Here is a 17350-nt window from a genome sequence, read left to right as displayed (position 1 = left end):
CGCTCCAAGTGCGCCGCCCTCGAGAGCGACTCCCGTCCTCATCCATATTCACGTATCTTGCTAGCGGATCCGGTTTCTATCCTCCTGTTTACGAGATTGGTATGAGTGTCTCATCATCAGTTAAATATTTCCTTACAAGGACCTATTTCCATTCTCTTTAAGTAATTCAGGAAGACAGGAGCCAGTCAAATATCCGTGCGTCTGGGTCACGGCATGACGCGCAACAGCGGTAAAGTTGTGCGCTGTACTTCGGAATACGTGAGAGGCTCCCGCCTATCCATGGACCACATACGTATGCCTGCGCGGCAGCCGAAATAAATCTGTAGTGTCTGTTGTTGGACACAGGAGGGAGACAGAAACCTTCTTACTTACGTCCTCTTCTTACTTTCGCTACCCTTTTTAGCAAGCTGGTGCTAAAACATGTGAATTATATAACCTCAAATAACATCGGAGTGTGATGTCTCTAACGTACGACTTTTGAGAAACACGTTTTATTACTGTAATTATTTGTTTAAATTCACCATGACCCTCAACGTTTAAAAGTTGGGGCGGCGACAGCGCACCAAAGTGTTGTTTGCCAGCATTATAAGAAAACACTAGAAGAAGAGGAAGAACTTCAAACTACGTTGTCCCGCCCGTCACTTCCGCTTTGTGAAACGGAAGTCGTCGAATTTACGAAGTGGAAGCTTTGGTGATGCTTGCGCGAGTTCGATTACAAATAACATAATTTAAGCACCAAGGAGCTGCTTTCTGACGACTAATTGTTATCTAGAGCTGCCGACGGAGGAGTAACACAATGTCTGCCCAGGCTCAAATGCGAGCTTTGCTGGACCAGTTGATGGGAACAGCTAGGGATGGTGAGTAGCGTAGAACGCTAGCTTGAGCTAGCTGTAGCCAAGATGGAGCCGCTGCTGAGGCTGCTGTTGGCGTGTGATGGACAGAACTGCATGAATGGATGTGCTGTGCAGGGGCTGTGTGATAATATAATAGTTTAGTAAACTTCATATAACACGAACGACCTATTTTAAGGAGTTGGATTTGCATCCAACTTGGCAATATCGACTTTAAATATTTGTTGTTTTGCTTCCACTGACTCGAGACGTAGCTAATGTGTTTGCTTCAAGCTAAAGTAGCTTCTTTTAGCTGCGATGCCTTAAGCATCATGGCGCTCGCTCCCGATGGACAGCACACATCTAAAAAAGGTTATTTTATTTTTTATCGAGATGATATAACAGTTTGTCGCTGTTCTTTAAATATTTAAGTAAACGATTATGGTGGTTGCCATTGGAGTTATCAGCATGGCAGACCGAAGGAATATTTGGTTCGTGTTGTCGTCCTTGTTTTATTGAATTGTGCTTATTTATTATAAAACATGCAATGTGAAAGGTGAATTCGTTATCTTTTAGGCCTACACCTAAATTTAAAACTGTAAAGTGGATTTGAAACTTCAAGAGAAGATCAAGATTTTTGCAGACACGTTTTTAAAGATCTATGTTGACATTGCAAATAAGGAAATGAAAAAATGGTGAGACATTTGTTCCTCACATGAATTCCTTTCTGTATTTGAACAGTTTGCAAATTTTTAAATATACATCGAACCCCTTTTTTGCTTCAGCTATTTTAAATATAGAATGTTCATCTTTACATTTTATTTTAGATCCACGATTACACAAATCCTGTTTTTTGTAGACTTGAAGCTAATTGGATGCAAATATTTCAAATAAAGTCAAAGTTGGTTAATTAATGCAGCCCTCTGGAATATGATTTAACAAGTAATTGGATCTAGACAGTAAGTGTGAAATTTGTGTTGTGAATTTGTGGTTGTATGTGTGATGAGTTTGACAATGAATTCTTCCCATTCATTTGTTGCATACAAACTGAACAATTGTGGCCCCTTTATTTTATTCATTAAGGTTCAGTGTATCTTTGCCAGCCTACATCAATCTGCAAGGGAGTTGCAGAAAAGCCTCATGTTCATCGAGCCGTGAGTCACACATAATTTTTAAAGCTGTTATGATGAATATCCAAACAATTTGTTTGCCTTCCGGAAGTAACTGTAGCCTGTTTGTGAAAACCTTCAGTGGCACTAGAGAATTTGGAGTAGTTATATACAGACTGAGCTAAGACGTCTGGTCGCGCTGAATCTAAACCAGCAGTTCTCAGTTTTTCCAGCTGACGTCTGTTTTCAGAAGGCAATTTTAGCAATCAGTGGAAACAAAAAAAATTGAAAACATCGTTTACACTCTGACTTGTGTATGACTCCCAACTTCTTACTACAGGTATGGGCAAGAACACTGTTCCCATTTATACTTTTCTACAGCGGGTTTAAAATTCTGCAGCTGAGGTCTTGAAGATGCAGAAGGGTACAGTATGTGGTGCAGATCGCAGTGTGTATAACAACATTTTTTCCCTTGTTATTTTTTTTTAATTTGATTTCTTTTCTCCTTTTGTTTGCTTGATCCATGTTGTATTTTTCTGAGCTTGGTCGACCGGAATGTTTACTTTTGTTGTTGCAGTTTTAAAAGCAGCCTATTTATATATATATATATATATATATTTACAGTATATGTGTTTACACTCCATTATATGTGAAAAGGTAGCTCTGGTTAGGTTATTTAATGGAAATTTAAATGACTGACAATAGTAAATAAATGTACTCTGTAGTCTGATTAAATTTAATAAAGAAAAGATAGCAAATCATCAAGAATGAGATGAACATCTGCAATGATGCAAAGTCATGTCATGTTTCCTGATAACATCAAAGAAACATAGTACAAACATGCATATAATACACAAGTTAAAAAGTCCTGAGTATGAAATTATAGTATTTATTTAAAACAGTCAACTATTCTGAGTTAATAAAGTTCCTGACCACCTGTTTTATGTTCAGACACTATTATTTAGTGGTACTGGATGCCTCGCTTGTGCTGACAAGTACCGTATGTGATGTCTGTCTTACTGGTGGCCATTGGATTGTTTCAGGGGATGAGACACGACAGAGGGTGAAGTTCACTGATGACAGAGTCTGCAAAAGTCATCTGCTCAACTGCTGTCCACATGACATTCTGTCTGGAACCGTGAGTGCACTGTGGCCCCAACATTTTATTTTACAGTATCTATTTAACAGTTTATCACGGTAATGTCATATGTGCTTGTGTTTGGGTCACAGCGTATGGACCTCGGAGAGTGCACCAAAATCCATGACCTGGCCCTGAGGGCAGACTACGAAATTGCCTCCAAGGAGAGAGACTTGTTCTTTGAGCTTGATGTAAGTGAATTGCTTTTACATCCTGAGCACGTATCCAGGTTCTTCAGTCAAATTGATTGACTTTTTAAAAAATATTTAAGTCTCCCAATCAAGTCACATTTTCTCACTTTAAAAGGCGGTGGATCACCTGGAGTCATTCATTGCCGACTGTGACCGAAGAACAGAACTGGCAAAGAAGCGACTTGCTGAGACTCAAGAGGAGATCAGTGCTGAGGTGGCAGCAAAGGTGAGGAAATAAATCATAAAAGAGTCTTCTAACACACCATTCAGTGTGTCTCATTGACTTGGTTCCTTTCTATGCTGCGCCGTAGGCAGAGAAAGTCCATGAGCTGAATGAAGAAATAGGGAAGCTGCTGGCCAAGGCTGAGCAGCTTGGAGCTGAAGGAAATGTGGATGAGGCCCAAAAGGTTCTGCAAGAAGTGGAGAAGGTTCGCACAAAGAAGAAGGATGCAGAGGTAACAAAGAATTGACTCAAGCAAAGTTGTTTAATTGAAGCAGTGATTTACATTTTCTAATCCTGTGACATTTGTTCACCAGGAAGAGTACAGAAACTCGATGCCAGCCTCCAGCTTTCAGCAGCAGAAGCTGAGGGTGTGTGAGGTTTGCTCTGCTTACCTGGGGCTCCATGACAACGACCGACGTTTGGCAGATCATTTTGGTGGGAAGCTCCACCTGGGCTTTATCCAGATCAGAGAGAAACTGGACCAACTTAAGGTATTAATTAGTCCACTTTTTTACACACCTCTATGCACTAGTACAAGTTGAAAAAAATTCCATTCTTTGCATGGTAATGTTCGTAGACGCAAATTACCACAATCTTCACGCATACCCACGGTTTGAGAATTTAGTGTCTCAATTGTCACCGGCCATCTATTCTTTCCAGAAAACTGTTGTGGATAAACAGGAGAAAAGGAACCAGGAGCGATTAAAGAGAAGAGAAGAAAGGGAGAAAGAAGAACGAATGAAGAAGAGGTGGGTTCAGGTGTTGAAGTAGTGAAATCGACCGATTATTGAAGGTATATGTTTGACCTTTTCTTCTTCTGTAGGACCAGGTCACGAAGCAGAGAGCATAAAAGGTAGTCCAGGTCGATTGTTTTATACATTTATATCTGTTTCTCCAGTGGAGAGATTCTTTTGCTAAATAATCACTGTCACTTCCATTAGGTCTCGTTCCCGTGACCGAAGGAGGCGACGCTCGCGCTCCTCATCACGAGACCGGCGTCGTTCACGCTCACGCTCCAGGGATAGAAGGAGGAGACACCGCAGTCGTTCTCGTAGCCGAGGCCACCGTCACAGCCATGAGCAGAGCTCCAGGCATAAGTAAATACTCAAGTCAATTCATTACTGAAGTGTTACTGTCTTAAAAAAAGTACTTTAATAATTCAGTGAGAGGACTTCATCATGACCAAGTTAGCCTTTATTAGCTTATAGGCTAATGGGCTGTAGCAAGAGTATGACATCAAGAGGACTAAAGTTGGCAATGTTATTGTCCTACCATAGACAGAGCAGAGTTTTTAAACCTGCGCTAAGTAACAGCTGTCATATTAAGAAACTCTGGGGCACTTTTCCCACTCAGGTCTTCCAGGGACAGGGAGCACTCATCCAGGGACAAGTCACGTGAGCGAGACAGGAGGGACGGCATAAATGGCAGATCAGACTCCAGACGAGTGGACGACAGGGACATGGACCTTTGAAGACAGAGCTCTGTTCAACTCTGATGGTTCATCATTTCTGTTCTCACGTCCGCCCCTGGTTCCTTTGCTTTCACACAGACCTCAACATATTGTATGGATTTGCTGCTTCGGCCTCCAGATGCGTGTGACTGCATTTGGATGCTCGGGTCAGTTGTTTATTTGTAGTTGAATTTTGAAAACCCACCTTTGTAATTTTTTTTTTTTTTTTTTGGCCGTCTAGCCAACGCATCCTGTGTCTCTTTATAAAAATCCCTTAAACTATTCCAATAGATTGAGCGAACAAATCTAAAAATCTGCTGGATTAGAGTACAAAAAAAGAACCTGTTCAAATTCTTTGATCAGCAGACAGTGTCTTGATACAGAATGTGTCTGTAAATATGTTTTGAACTCATTGATATTATGAACGTCTTCAAAATCGTGTTATTTTTCCTTGCTTTGAGTGTGGTTTCATTAATGTTTGTCCCATGTTTAGTCTCCATTTGGCTGACACTCAGTCAATGCTTAGTCAGTAAATACACAAGTAAGTTTTTAATTTGGTGCCATTAGAATCACACCGTCTCTTCTTGTCCCCCCCTCCCGATTATCAGTGATGGAGTTCTGTGCGGCCGGTGTAAGTCGATGATTGTTTTTAGTTTGTAATTTGACATTTGTTAGACTTTGATTCAAATGAATATTGGTAAATTGTACCTGTTGGCATGTTGACCAGTCGTTTGAGGACAACTGAAAATGTACCTTTGGTGGGGGGGGTATTTACACCTTGAGTCCAAACTTCTGCAAAAAAAATGGGCCCAATCAAAAACTGTTTTTTGAATTTCTGCTAGAACTCTTTCTTTTAAAATTAAATAAAAAAAAAAGAACCATATTCTGTGTCATGTTTTTTTTTTATCATGTGTCAGTTAAAGGAACAATGATTTATTTAGTTAATAAATTAAATCTCATGTCAGTATAGTTAAATGATTTACTCTAATACATTTGCTCAGAGCCTGTCTGTGATAAAGGCTTGGTTAAGTAGATATGTCTGTTTAGACAGTCTATTTATTGTCCATTGACAATCATGTCTTTATTATGTGAAATGATTATAATACAAGAATCCAGTGACAGTCAAGTCCTTCATGTCAGAAACGCCTGCACTTCACAACGTGCTGCTCTCCAGTTTCAGGTCAACCTTCTGCTTCTGCTTCTCCATCACGGCCTCCAGCTCTGTGGCTCTCCGAGCGTCCTAAAGAGGAATACATTCAATTAAAAATAGTTTTGCATGTTATGCGTTCAAAAGAATAAAGTTGTAAACACCTTACATTAGAATTGCCATTCATTCATTATGTTATGTCATTAGATGTCGCTAGTCACTAGATTCTTAATCACCACCCATGTGCATGAAATTACTTTCACGGATTTTTAAAAATAAATAAAAGGTGACTACGTTGGGTATTAATGTGTTTACGGTTCCAGACACTGAGTTAATGATCATAATGAACTATAGAGAAATATCATTTAATTGGAAATCGTTGACGTAGAGATGTTTTTTTTAAATATTATTATTAGCCAATAGAGGGCAACAGTTGTTCTTGTTCCGCTTGTAACCACCCGGAATGCACAGCAGATTAAACTTCAAGCCGTTGGACCGCCCACACAGCGAACAAATGGGTATCGGCGGCAACAATTTGCATGACGTTTTCTAACATTACATATTCCTGGTTTATATTTACATCACGTTTACCCTTGCTACTAGAAGTGTGTAGAAACCAGGTGCTACTGTGCTTACGATAGTCCTTCGTTTAGCTAGTGTTGAGCTTTATTAGAAAACTAAGGTTTAAACTTCTGTTCTTTGACTCTACCTCAAGCAGTGCTTTCTGCACGGCGAGCTGACTGTAGACTCTGGCGCCCTCAGCTGGCACAACTCTTCGTAGCTCCTCCTTGTGAAGCGAGAAAAGCTGAGCTCCCGTCAGTACTCCCAAACATGACACCGTCCTGAAGGTGAAAAAAAGGCTTAATTCTATCAATTTTTACTGTGTAATAATCTGTTTATTAGTTTAGTTTAGTAATATTTGTGGGACATTCTGATTAGCTTTGAAATATTTGTTTCTGTGGAATGTTTTATTAGACGCATTTTAAACCTTGATAAACTTCACGTAAGTAAATACTGTAATACACACTTGGTGATGTGTAAACTTTTGAATGCGATTAAAGCTACCTAGAATCTATATTGCCTTTGCCTTGTTAAACATATATTTAAAATTAAACAACAATAACTACACTAAGTAATACTCGGTAATGAATTCAAGCACTCAAAAGATAAAATGTGGTTAGGAATTTGCACAAAACAGCAACATTAGCTTGCTATGCTAAAGCACAAAAACACAAACCAAGCAAAACTAGCTTAGTTGAAGTTGTTTTACTTTAAATAATATAGTTATTAATTGATTTTAAAAACACAGAGAGCTAAAATGTTGTACTTTTCTTGCTATAGTTGAAAAGTTACACATACACTCATTTCGAGGAACTGAAAAAAAAAATTATAATTATTGTACAATACATTGAATATCAACAGCCAATGGAGGCAGGCCATTGGTCCTCGGAGATTCAGTGTACAGACAATTAGTGGTTTGCTCTGGTCTGACCCACTCACATTTCGTTGAAGCCTTTCCCTCTGAGCCACTCGGCCACCTCTGCTGGAGGAGAATGATAGTCCAGAGGAACAGACGTCTCCGAAGATCGAGGGATGACCAGGGGTTTGTGTAGGTTGGTCTTCCCGTTGGTTAGCCTCTGCAGAAGCTCATCGTTCACCATCATGACTGAGGAAAACAAAAAGCAGCAGGAAAAAATCCGCTGCATTACTATATCCTAGTCTAAAGCATTAACCAACAAGTAAACTTTATGTACAATGTGTTTGAAAAAAAAAAAACAGCAGCAAACACATGTTTTAAAAATAATCATTGCCAATATTGTGGCTTTGCCAAATTTGACCTGTGGATGACCTCTGGGTAAATGGCTTGCCTGAGTATTAATTGTTTAAATATTTGTCCAAGTTTAATTGCTGTACTATTTGGTATAAGTATCATAAAAATAATAACATTTCTGCAGTGTATAAAAAGTAATGCTATCATTATACTAATATTCTGATCATTACTATACACATACGACTATTAGATTACACTTTGTTGTATATTTCCTCTCCACCTTTTCCTCTGTAGTTCTCTCATACTTTGACTGTACCAGACACTGTTTACTATATAATTAGAGATACCTTTATCTGTGTCTTCTGCAGCTGCTACGTGTTGGCTGTATGCAGGTAAGCTGAGCGGACGCTGTTGGGAGTGTGACGGAGCCTGAGGCAGAGAAGGAGGACTGGGAGGGACCAGAGAAAAAGTCTTGGTGAGAGGAGGAGGAGCTGGGATCTGCAGGAATGTGGAGCAGAGAGAGAAGACAGAGGAATTCACTTAGGTATGCACAGGTGAACCCACTCCTTTGAGCTGACAAGGTTGATGTGTATGTGTGTGTGAACATGAATGTAGTCTGTCTCACATTTGGAGGTTTGCTGTTGACGGGGCTGTCTACGTGGGCCATGGGCTCCAGGATGTTGAAGGGGACAAAACCAACCTGGTTGAAGCGGTTACGACACTTCCACCAGCGCTTGGACGATTCTACCACCTGTCAGACACAGGAGCCACTGTCACTGTCACTGTCAATCAAAACTATTGTGTTGTTCTAAGACATAAACATTTTACGAAACTACTAGTCAAACTTTTAACTTTATATAAACAAAAAACTTTCAAAAATCATGCAGTTATGAAGGAGTGGAATTTTCTCCACTGAATCCCATAAATTGTCTTCTTGTTTACACTGAGACAGTGTCCAGACTGTCTCTGAGCCACTGTTCCGGTTGCTTGCACAGTTCAACAGTAAAAACCAAAACCTCCCCATTAGATTTATTTTTTAAATGGAAATGAATTATTATTATTAATATTTCATCAATATTATTATTATTTTCCTTACCTCCAGTGTCTCCCCCTGCTGCACTGACAGCTCACTGCTATTCCTGGCTATAAAGGCGTAACTGCAGGTGTAGAGTCTGTCAGGTAGTGGTGAGAGTGGGCTGCCATCTCTGAGAAACAGTGTAAAAACAAGAGGAATCATGCAATTAAGACAGTGAAAACAACAGAGCAGAGTTCTTTTTTTAATTTGTGAGATTGAATTACGTTTCGTCAGTGAGGTCCGTGTCGGGAGGCCCTACAGGCTGAGGAGGCTGCTGCTGCTGCAAAAGTAGGAGAGAAATAAGAGATAAACAAAGATGGATGAGGGAACATGACAAGGACAGTTCCACCAGATGCGTAGCAGCTACGTTTTTGAGGAAGATTCAGAGTGTCTTTGTATAACAATGATCATATTCACCACCCAAAATGTTCAGTTCTAGCTGAGAACATCTGGTTTTGTTAGGTTGCCAATATAGTGCATTTGCAAAAGTCAAACGTTGGCATGTTCAAATTTATATCTCAGAACAGCAGTTGTTAAGAGAAAGTGCCGCCTCACAGCTCCTTTAACGTGAGTCATTTTCCAACTGCTCTTTTGTTCTCTGCTGCCTTGACATTGTAAAACCAACTATTTCAAAAGCAGGTATTCTGTACCTCTAGTTTTTCTTGGAGGGCTTCATGTTTGTACTGTGACTCGACTGGATCTTCCCAAACCTGCCCGTCTGGCCTCAGGGCTTCCGGTTTCCAACCGTCCAAGAACACAGGGCTGTACGGTGCGATGGGCCCCCTGAGCTGAGAGCTGAGGAAACAAAAAGGCTTTAGACTTTAGTTTTTAAGCTATCATTATAAAAATATTTACACATGAATATTTTATGGTCAATACATTTCAAAATGTTTTTTTTAAAACCATAATGATTTTAAAAGCCAGTTAAAAACCAAGAATAACAAGATTCAGATTATTTGGGAGATATAACTTGACCTTGGCTGTAGATGTGGTGAGGTCATTTCCCACAGTATGACGTGGTAAAACCTGAGGTCTGCCTTTTGGACAAACTCTCAAACCTCAAACATGTTCACTCACTAAAAACAAAAACCACTCACATCCTGCTGGTCACTGCCAAAACCTGTAATAAAAATTGGGTCACAGCTCCAACTATTGATAATGGCGATAAATACATTTCATAGAGAAAACGGCCAGGAATAACATCAGTTGTTGTATGAACTTTGGCAGCCTTACATACTTTAAGCTCTGGTGAGTACTAGCTTGGTCTCCTGTCAATACCTCCTTAAATACTTGACCTGAATTGTGATTAAAGAGATGCTCAGGTCTTTTATTTATGTAGGAAAAACACATTAAAACACACACATACATATACATCTACATATATGGGATATAGTTCAGGTTGGGGAAAAAAGAAAACAAACTGGTGGTGTGAGTCGGTACTGACTGCGAGTGTGTCCAGTTGGGACCCAGGGACGTCCACAGCTGCCTCTCTTCCAGGTTCAGGTTGTCTTGTAGTAGGGACACAGCAGAGTCGGTCATAGCTGGACTTGACACTGAGGCCCCCATAGCTGGTCCTCCTGTTGTTTTCACCATCTTTGAGCAACCCAAAAAATTAGAAAAAAAAACTTGTAAAATTGACAATGTCAAATTGGCAAGTTTTTTAACACAAACTTTTTTTAAATTTCTGTTTCAAAGGAAACATACACACACCAGATATAACACGGCTGCGCAAAGTGTTAGGCGTGTTAAGTCTTTGTTTCTATTTACAAACGCCAATACACACAAATCATACACACCCATTTTACCCTGGACTGATTCACGTCTGAACAATTGTGACAAAAGCCTTTATTGGTTTATCAAATATCAGCAGTGACACCTGGAATTCCAGGCCTGATAAAGCACCTATACATAAGTTAAAAACTGCTTATTCGCTTTATGTTCGCACTTACGCCGACTGAAAGGAAAATCTAATGAATAACATAATTTTCAAAAGTAGCCAGAGGTTTGCGTTACTAGAAAAAATAACAGTGAAAAACAACAACAAATAAACAAAAGGTGAAAGTTAGCAAAAACAGCAAATAACTTAAAATCCAGCCAAGTAATGGTGTACAACAAATACTAAAAAATAGTCAAGAAGGCCAGCAATAACTTAAAGACATCCATCATTTACCGCTAAAATAAAACCACCAGGATTGACCTCAGACTGAGTATTTACCAAGAAATGTCAAAAAAAGTACATGTTTCCCTTTCAAACTATAAACCATTAACCAAATAAATATTATTTATCATTCAGTTCCACCTGGTTATCAGGCACCAGTGACCCACCCTGAGTCAATACTCAGGAGGACGTGTTGTTTCTGAAAACATTACCCAACCACGTGGACAACTTTTCCATTATTTGGACGTGACACACGCTTACTACCTTGTCCTATAACATCCATTACATAAAGCCAGCACTAGTGCCTCCATAAAGAACAGGGTGAGTCACGGGACACACCAGACTCCTGATTTATTTTAGGGACTGTCGTCATGTCACACCATCATGGTTTTTATTTACGCTGCAGTAAAAAGACGGGACCTAGTGTTTAACACTGACGACAACAGGTGTTTGTCCTTGTGTTGTCCTCACTGATGTCCCCTCAGACCTTGTTGAAGGCCATGTGTTTGATACTGCAGTGACTCACCATGTCGAGTGGTTTAAAGACGTGGTGAACCAGTTCCTCTGACGAAGGGTTGGTGATGGTTGATTTCAGACGAGCCTGTGAAGAATTAACACAGGGTTAGTTACAAACATTACCAGCATCTTAGCTAATGTTTCTTACATTTCTGTCTGTAAAGCTATAACTTAAAATTTGAAGTCATTTTACCAATTAATGGCAGACTTTAACTATACACTGTTTTGGTTATGGTTTAGAGTTTTTGGATAACATTCAGGGCTAACAATATTACATTTTTGTGGTATTTTTGGCTCTTATAGCTACATTTACTTTTCAGCTAGTTGGAGATACTATGGTATTTTGTTTTTAGATTCTAGCTGATACCTTTTAGATTTTATATATATATATATATATATATATATTAGCCACAGGTTATAGCAATTTATTTTTTTTGGCAACTACAGGATATTTTGCAAATCCGTTTTGATTTAAACTGCTTGGTTTCTAATCCAATGGTAAATGCATCTTTCAGTTTTTGAACACCAGAGCTGTACAGTTACAGGTCTAGAAATTCAAGGATCCTTAAAACAACAGTGACATAGAAACAATTCCAGGCTTATTAAGTCTTCTTTATAACTGCAGACTGCAATGACAATGAAACAAATAATGACTGTGTACACACCAGTAGACTGAAGCAGTATTTAAATTTCTGGAAGATATCGATGAACTCCTCCTCTGGTGGGGGACGGGCCTTTGCAGTCAATAAATCTTCTGTTACACACAATCAAAGACAATTCAAGTACAGTCCACTCTGTTACCAACACACACACACACACACCTCCCGTCTTTTTACCTTCAGCACTTTGCTTTTTACTTTTCTTCTTTTTCTTCTTCCTCTGGTTCAGCACCGTTGCAGCCTCTGCTGTCTGCTGCAGCTTGGCCATGAAGTTCTCGATGTCGTCAAAACAGTGGTTGAGGATGCCCTGAGAAAAGGGAAAAACATGTTCTGTCAAAGCCAGAAGTGAAGCCATGGAGTGAAGAAGATGAAGGTGATGAAGAGGCGTACCACTTCTCTCTCCGCTCGCAGGAAAGCGATGTCAGGTCCACCGTTGACCACATTGACCGCTGCAGAAGAGAAGAGCGGAGGATTCTTCAGCGGATCCATGTTCATTCATGGCCCCGCTGTTTGCATTTGGAATTCCTCTCCCCCATTCCCCCCTGCAGTCCCCCTCCCTCATGCACAAACACTGACAAAGCAATCTCTGTTCTCATGATCCTTTCACCTCAGCTGTGTCGGTCTTCTCTTCTTTCCTACCTCTCAACTTCCTCTCCTGTCACATCTCTCAACACTCCTTCCGGACAAGGAATTGAACTATCAATCAGTAGAATTGGTTTGAAACTGAGTCTTCTTTACTTACCTCTGGGGCCTGGGTAAGGTGGAGGGTTGGATGGTGGTGGGTTGGGAGCATGTGCGACGGGGTGACTCGGGATTCCGCAGGGGTCGATCATGTCTCCTTCACTTTGAGGTGGCCTACAGGGAAGAGTAAGAAAGTTTAACTTCCGCTGCACTCGACACACGACGTTGTATCTCCAGATTTGAAGGCAGCAGCAGGAGATGAACACAGACTTTGCACAGAAATCTGTCCAACCTCAGACAGAGTCCAGGCAGACTGTGTCAGAAGACAATGTGGCGTCTCTGAAATTCAATCCTAAAGCCCTTATTTCAGTAAAGTACAGTAAACAGTGGGGAAGTGCTTACTCACAGCTCTGCCTCAGAATTCTCATCTCGATTCTCCTTCTATTTTAAACTTGTTGTTGATAACCCATCAGTTAGTTCCCAGGCTAAAAACAGCAATAATTTAAATGCGTGCATTCAAAACATTTACAAAACTTGTCTGTTTGCCCTTCTCCAGAATAAACAAAACATCCAGCAAATGCCCTGAAGCTGTGACTCACGGCAGTGAAGTTTGGTTACAGAGTTGATGCCAAGGTAAAAACACTCCATCGGTGTCTGTCTGTCTGTCTGTCTGTGTGTCTTACCACAGGTGAAGATCCTCCAGGTGAATCTGTGAGGCTCAGAGCCGGCTCTGTGCCACTGTCATCCCTCTCCACCTGCTCTCTCTCTCTCTGCTTCCTGCCACAATGGCCTGGTTATCTCTGTCACACCTTGTGCAGTTATGTAGGAACCAGTAGAACTAGTCCTCTCTCCCTGTCTCAGCTGTTTACAATCTCAACTCCCTCCTCACCCCCCCCCCCCCCCCCCCCCTCTCTCTCTCTCTCTCTGTCTCTCTCTCTCTTTCTTTCTCTCTCCCTCTCTCTCGCACCTGCCCACTCTCACACAGCTTAGTGGTTATAGCTGGCTGCTTTGACTTGAAATGGAACATTAAAGGGGTTTACATAAAAGAAAAACAAAGGCAAGAAAGCAGAGTCCTTGACAGAGGCGTGGCTGAGTCCAGTGCAGGGACCAATCTTGGCCTTTGTAAAGGTTTGACCAAACAGAATAGAGTAGAATAGAACAAAACACTTACTGTCTTTGTTGTATAAAAACCTTTGGTCCATAGTAGACGTTCAGTATTGCACTTTTTTACGTTTTTTGGATTCTGCCATTTGCGTCTTGTTTTGGCCTAACACATAAATTGATACATTAGTAGATTTTGCGTGTTAGAACTCCAGCCCTGGGATGTCAGGTAGACATGATCTAGGTCTGATTGGATGCATTTATGACGCCACTAATGATGTCGTGTCGGCGGTTCCTTTAATTATTGACCAAAGTCTGTTTTAAAGTGAAGTCAGCCACACCCTCCCTGATGTATTTAGATGGTACATCCCAAAGGTGTGGATAGGAGTGACGACACACCACTGGCACCTGAACTGCATCTGAATGGAAACGTCCTACCTCTAATTAATACTCTGCCTTTGCAGTGTTTATTTTATTTTAGCTAACTGCAATTTGTATTCAGACTGTAAACAATGTCCCTCTGTTCCATATTCACTTTTATTATTGCCTCGCTAGTTCACCTTGCAAAACAATAGTAAGTAAGTTACTGTACACACTTCTAATGGGAGCTTCACCATAATCACTGCTCCAACCACTGGATCCTGGACTGAAATTTTGCCCTGGGTCGTGTAAAGCAACAGAGCATATTAATGCATTATAGCCAGAGCTGTTTTCCATTTTTAGTCTCTTGGTATTTAGTATCAATGCTCAGGCAAACAAAAAGAAACATGTATATATTGTATATACTGTACTGTATATATTCAACCTCTTCCCCCAACACTTTAAGCATTTTAAGATGTGTTAAGTCATTAGTATTAATGCGTGTAAAAATAAAAGACCATGTGAACTAACTCAGCATTTAAACTTCATGACTTACTCACATTTAATCACATTTCCATCTGAGCACAAGTTTGTTACCAAGTGAAATACCTGAATTGAATTCTGACTGTTTTATTTTTAGAAGTATCATTTTAAGCAGTTGGAATATTTAGTTGTCATAGAAAAAAAACCTGGGATGTCCCTGGGGCATGAAGTATTTCTGTCCTGGGTTTTGGCTGCATGACAGTCTACTGCAACACTATATGTACATGTCCAACCATGAGACACTTTGTTCTGTTGTCTCTGTTGTCTTGACTCTAAGAAGATTGTGTTTCATTTTAAGAGTCAGTAATAAAACAACTTAAAGAGTTAGAGATATAAAAATGTACCTGGTGGCATCTGAGGGGCTGATGACCTCAAGTTTGGAGGAACCTGAAACAGTGCGTGCAATGTCATCACGAATTTCCTCCGCCTGTGAGAATGAGAACAACAATCACTTGGACAAAAGCCCAGAGCTGCACAGATTTCACAGTGACTCCTGAGGCGGGAAAAAGACTCTCAGTCTCAGACTAGTCTCAGGTTTTATTGCTGTTTCTCACCATCACACGCTCACAGTTGAAGAAGTGAATGTCCGGCTTCTTCTGATCTTCACTTTTGCAGATCAACATGAGCAGCGATGAGAAGTGTTTCACCGTGTTGATGGTGTCGCAGCGCAGGATGGATTTTAGGGTGTAGCTCTCAAGCTCATCCTGTAGGTGGAGATCAAAGTGGTTTCAGGTCACACTAAAGAGACACCTGTGAGTGTTTACTGTCCAACATCACGTCTGCAGGTCTCACCTGACTCTGGATGTCTCGAAGCTGAATGGCCTCTGTTCCAACATCCAGGAACATCTGTTGGCTCCACAGCTTGTTGCTCTCAGCCAAGAAGGAGAGTCGAGCCTGCGCCTCCTCCACACCCTGCACATCCCCATCCTGGAGTGAGAACGTCATGAGGTGCTGCGAGGAGAGAGTAGCAGGTAAGGAAATAAATACATGTCTTCCTGATGTCCTTTGTTGCATTCAAGGTGAGATGATGAAACTCACGTTGACCAGATATCTTGAAAGGTTTGTCATTTTATCGTCCACTGCTTCCGTGACCTGTGAGATCACAGGTGGAGAGATGGTATCAGGAAATGTCGTAGGTGCAGCCACAGCACAGTGGGCGCAGTAACAGTACCTTACAGTACACCACTACAGAGAGTGCATGTAGTACTGTTAGGAGTACTGAAACAGAACGTTGGAAACAGCACTATGAAAACATGACTCTTATTCAAGTTTTCCCTGCTCTCGTTTCAGACTACAGTGACCTGTGTCACACTCTGCTGGGAGTAAGCTGCCTGAATGAACCGCCCGACCAGTCTGACGACAGTGAAATGAACCTCAACCAATCAAAACCTGGCTGTTCCTCAATGACCATTGACACTGGAATCCCCGGTATCTACAGAGACTAAACGTCATCTAGTTTCGTCAAAACCTTTTTGATGACGTAGTGTCTCAGTCTTGACTCTTTAGTGCCAATTTGTATAATAATAAAAAGTTTAGAAACCCTGCCCTCCTTTACAAAGAAGTGAAATATGGCACATTATAAGATCCTAAGGTAAATCGTAAAAGGTATCTTAGGTTCATTTTTAGAATTTCTGCAGAAATAACTTTAAATTCTTCAAATCTTTAAAAATGTTTATTTGCAAGAAAACACTTTCTGTACATCACTGCCTCACAACAGGTTTTAAAAAAGCACATGTGCCATTATAATAAATTAAAGGCAAAATTCAAATAAAAAAAAATCTCTTTTAAAATTCTCTCTTTTTTCATTTTAGTTTTTCTGGTCAGGGCAAATGCAGAGATGGACAAATGAATATAGGATCCACTTACCAGCGAGGACGAACGTCTTCTTCTGCTGTATTCCTGTTGTTGCCTCCAGTATGAGTGGAGTTGGAAGTGACACCAAAACCCTGAGCTGATCTGAGCTGAGCTGCTGCTGCAGGTGCGTCACACACTGAAAGAACTGAGCGCTTTCACACAGCACTGGTGTAGCACCTTGTCTGGTCCCGCCCACTATACCACCCCACCTTACAGATAAAATATTTACTCATCACCCCTTCCTGTGCACACCTACAAGTTAACAGAACGGAACCTATGGAGCATATTTGAAGTTGAAAGTTGTAAACTTTGAACATATTTATATACCACATTTAAAAAACAAGTGTAGGTAACCAAAATGGTTTGTAAGCTACCAAATAATACTAACTAATACTAAGTATTTTTTCTTTACTTCACATTACTTTGTTTACTTTTAAATGTATGAGCGTAGTATTTTGTAAGTATTGTGTCTGCTATGGTGTCAAATAGAAGTTAGGTCATGTGAACATGTTTTACTTTAGGGTAATGTGGGTATAACATGTTA

The 17350-nt window shown here is 40.5% G+C and overlaps 2 protein-coding genes across 9 annotated transcripts; one reads left to right on the top strand and one right to left on the bottom strand.

The window, feature by feature from the left end:
- Window positions 1-632: 632 nt before the first annotated feature.
- luc7l (LUC7-like (S. cerevisiae)) lies at window positions 633-5822 on the top strand. Of its 6 annotated transcripts, none has more exons than XM_025057299.1 (12): window positions 650-857; window positions 1914-1984; window positions 2280-2363; window positions 2983-3077; window positions 3170-3268; window positions 3384-3494; window positions 3580-3723; window positions 3806-3982; window positions 4152-4240; window positions 4315-4344; window positions 4433-4588; window positions 4845-5822. In XM_025057299.1, exons 3-12 carry the CDS (start codon window positions 2354-2356, stop codon window positions 4960-4962), a joined length of 1029 nt encoding a protein of 342 aa, XP_024913067.1. In that variant the 5' UTR covers window positions 650-857; window positions 1914-1984; window positions 2280-2353; the 3' UTR covers window positions 4963-5822. The 6 variants fall into 6 exon arrangements, with proteins under 6 accessions (XP_008312470.1, XP_024913067.1, XP_008312473.1 ...); XM_008314251.3 differs by having other exon boundaries at window positions 2280-2387; XM_025057297.1 differs by having other exon boundaries at window positions 2280-3077.
- eps8l1b (EPS8 signaling adaptor L1b) lies at window positions 5128-16964 on the bottom strand. Of its 3 annotated transcripts, none has more exons than XM_008314254.3 (19): window positions 16819-16964; window positions 15991-16044; window positions 15745-15903; window positions 15507-15656; window positions 15297-15379; window positions 13010-13122; window positions 12658-12716; window positions 12445-12574; window positions 12274-12362; window positions 11619-11693; window positions 10379-10527; window positions 9585-9729; window positions 9159-9214; window positions 8956-9064; window positions 8485-8610; window positions 8207-8357; window positions 7589-7754; window positions 6798-6930; window positions 5128-6181 (listed from the first exon to the last, which is right to left on the bottom strand). In XM_008314254.3, exons 2-19 carry the CDS (start codon window positions 16018-16020, stop codon window positions 6095-6097), a joined length of 2010 nt encoding a protein of 669 aa, XP_008312476.1. In that variant the 5' UTR covers window positions 16021-16044; window positions 16819-16964; the 3' UTR covers window positions 5128-6094. The 3 variants fall into 3 exon arrangements, with proteins under 3 accessions (XP_008312476.1, XP_008312475.1, XP_024913064.1); XM_008314253.3 differs by having other exon boundaries at window positions 15991-16170; window positions 16819-16962; XM_025057296.1 differs by lacking the exons at window positions 15991-16044; window positions 16819-16964 and having other exon boundaries at window positions 15745-15984.
- Between the last annotated feature and the right edge of the window lie 386 nt (window positions 16965-17350).

The sequence above is a fragment of the Cynoglossus semilaevis genome, chromosome 8 (assembly GCF_000523025.1).
Source record: "Cynoglossus semilaevis isolate Cse_v1.0 chromosome 8, Cse_v1.0, whole genome shotgun sequence".
Taxonomy (NCBI): Eukaryota; Metazoa; Chordata; class Actinopteri; order Pleuronectiformes; family Cynoglossidae; genus Cynoglossus; species Cynoglossus semilaevis.
The sequence above is the reverse complement of the archived record's forward strand: the minus strand, read 5'-3'. Positions and strand labels throughout refer to the sequence as shown.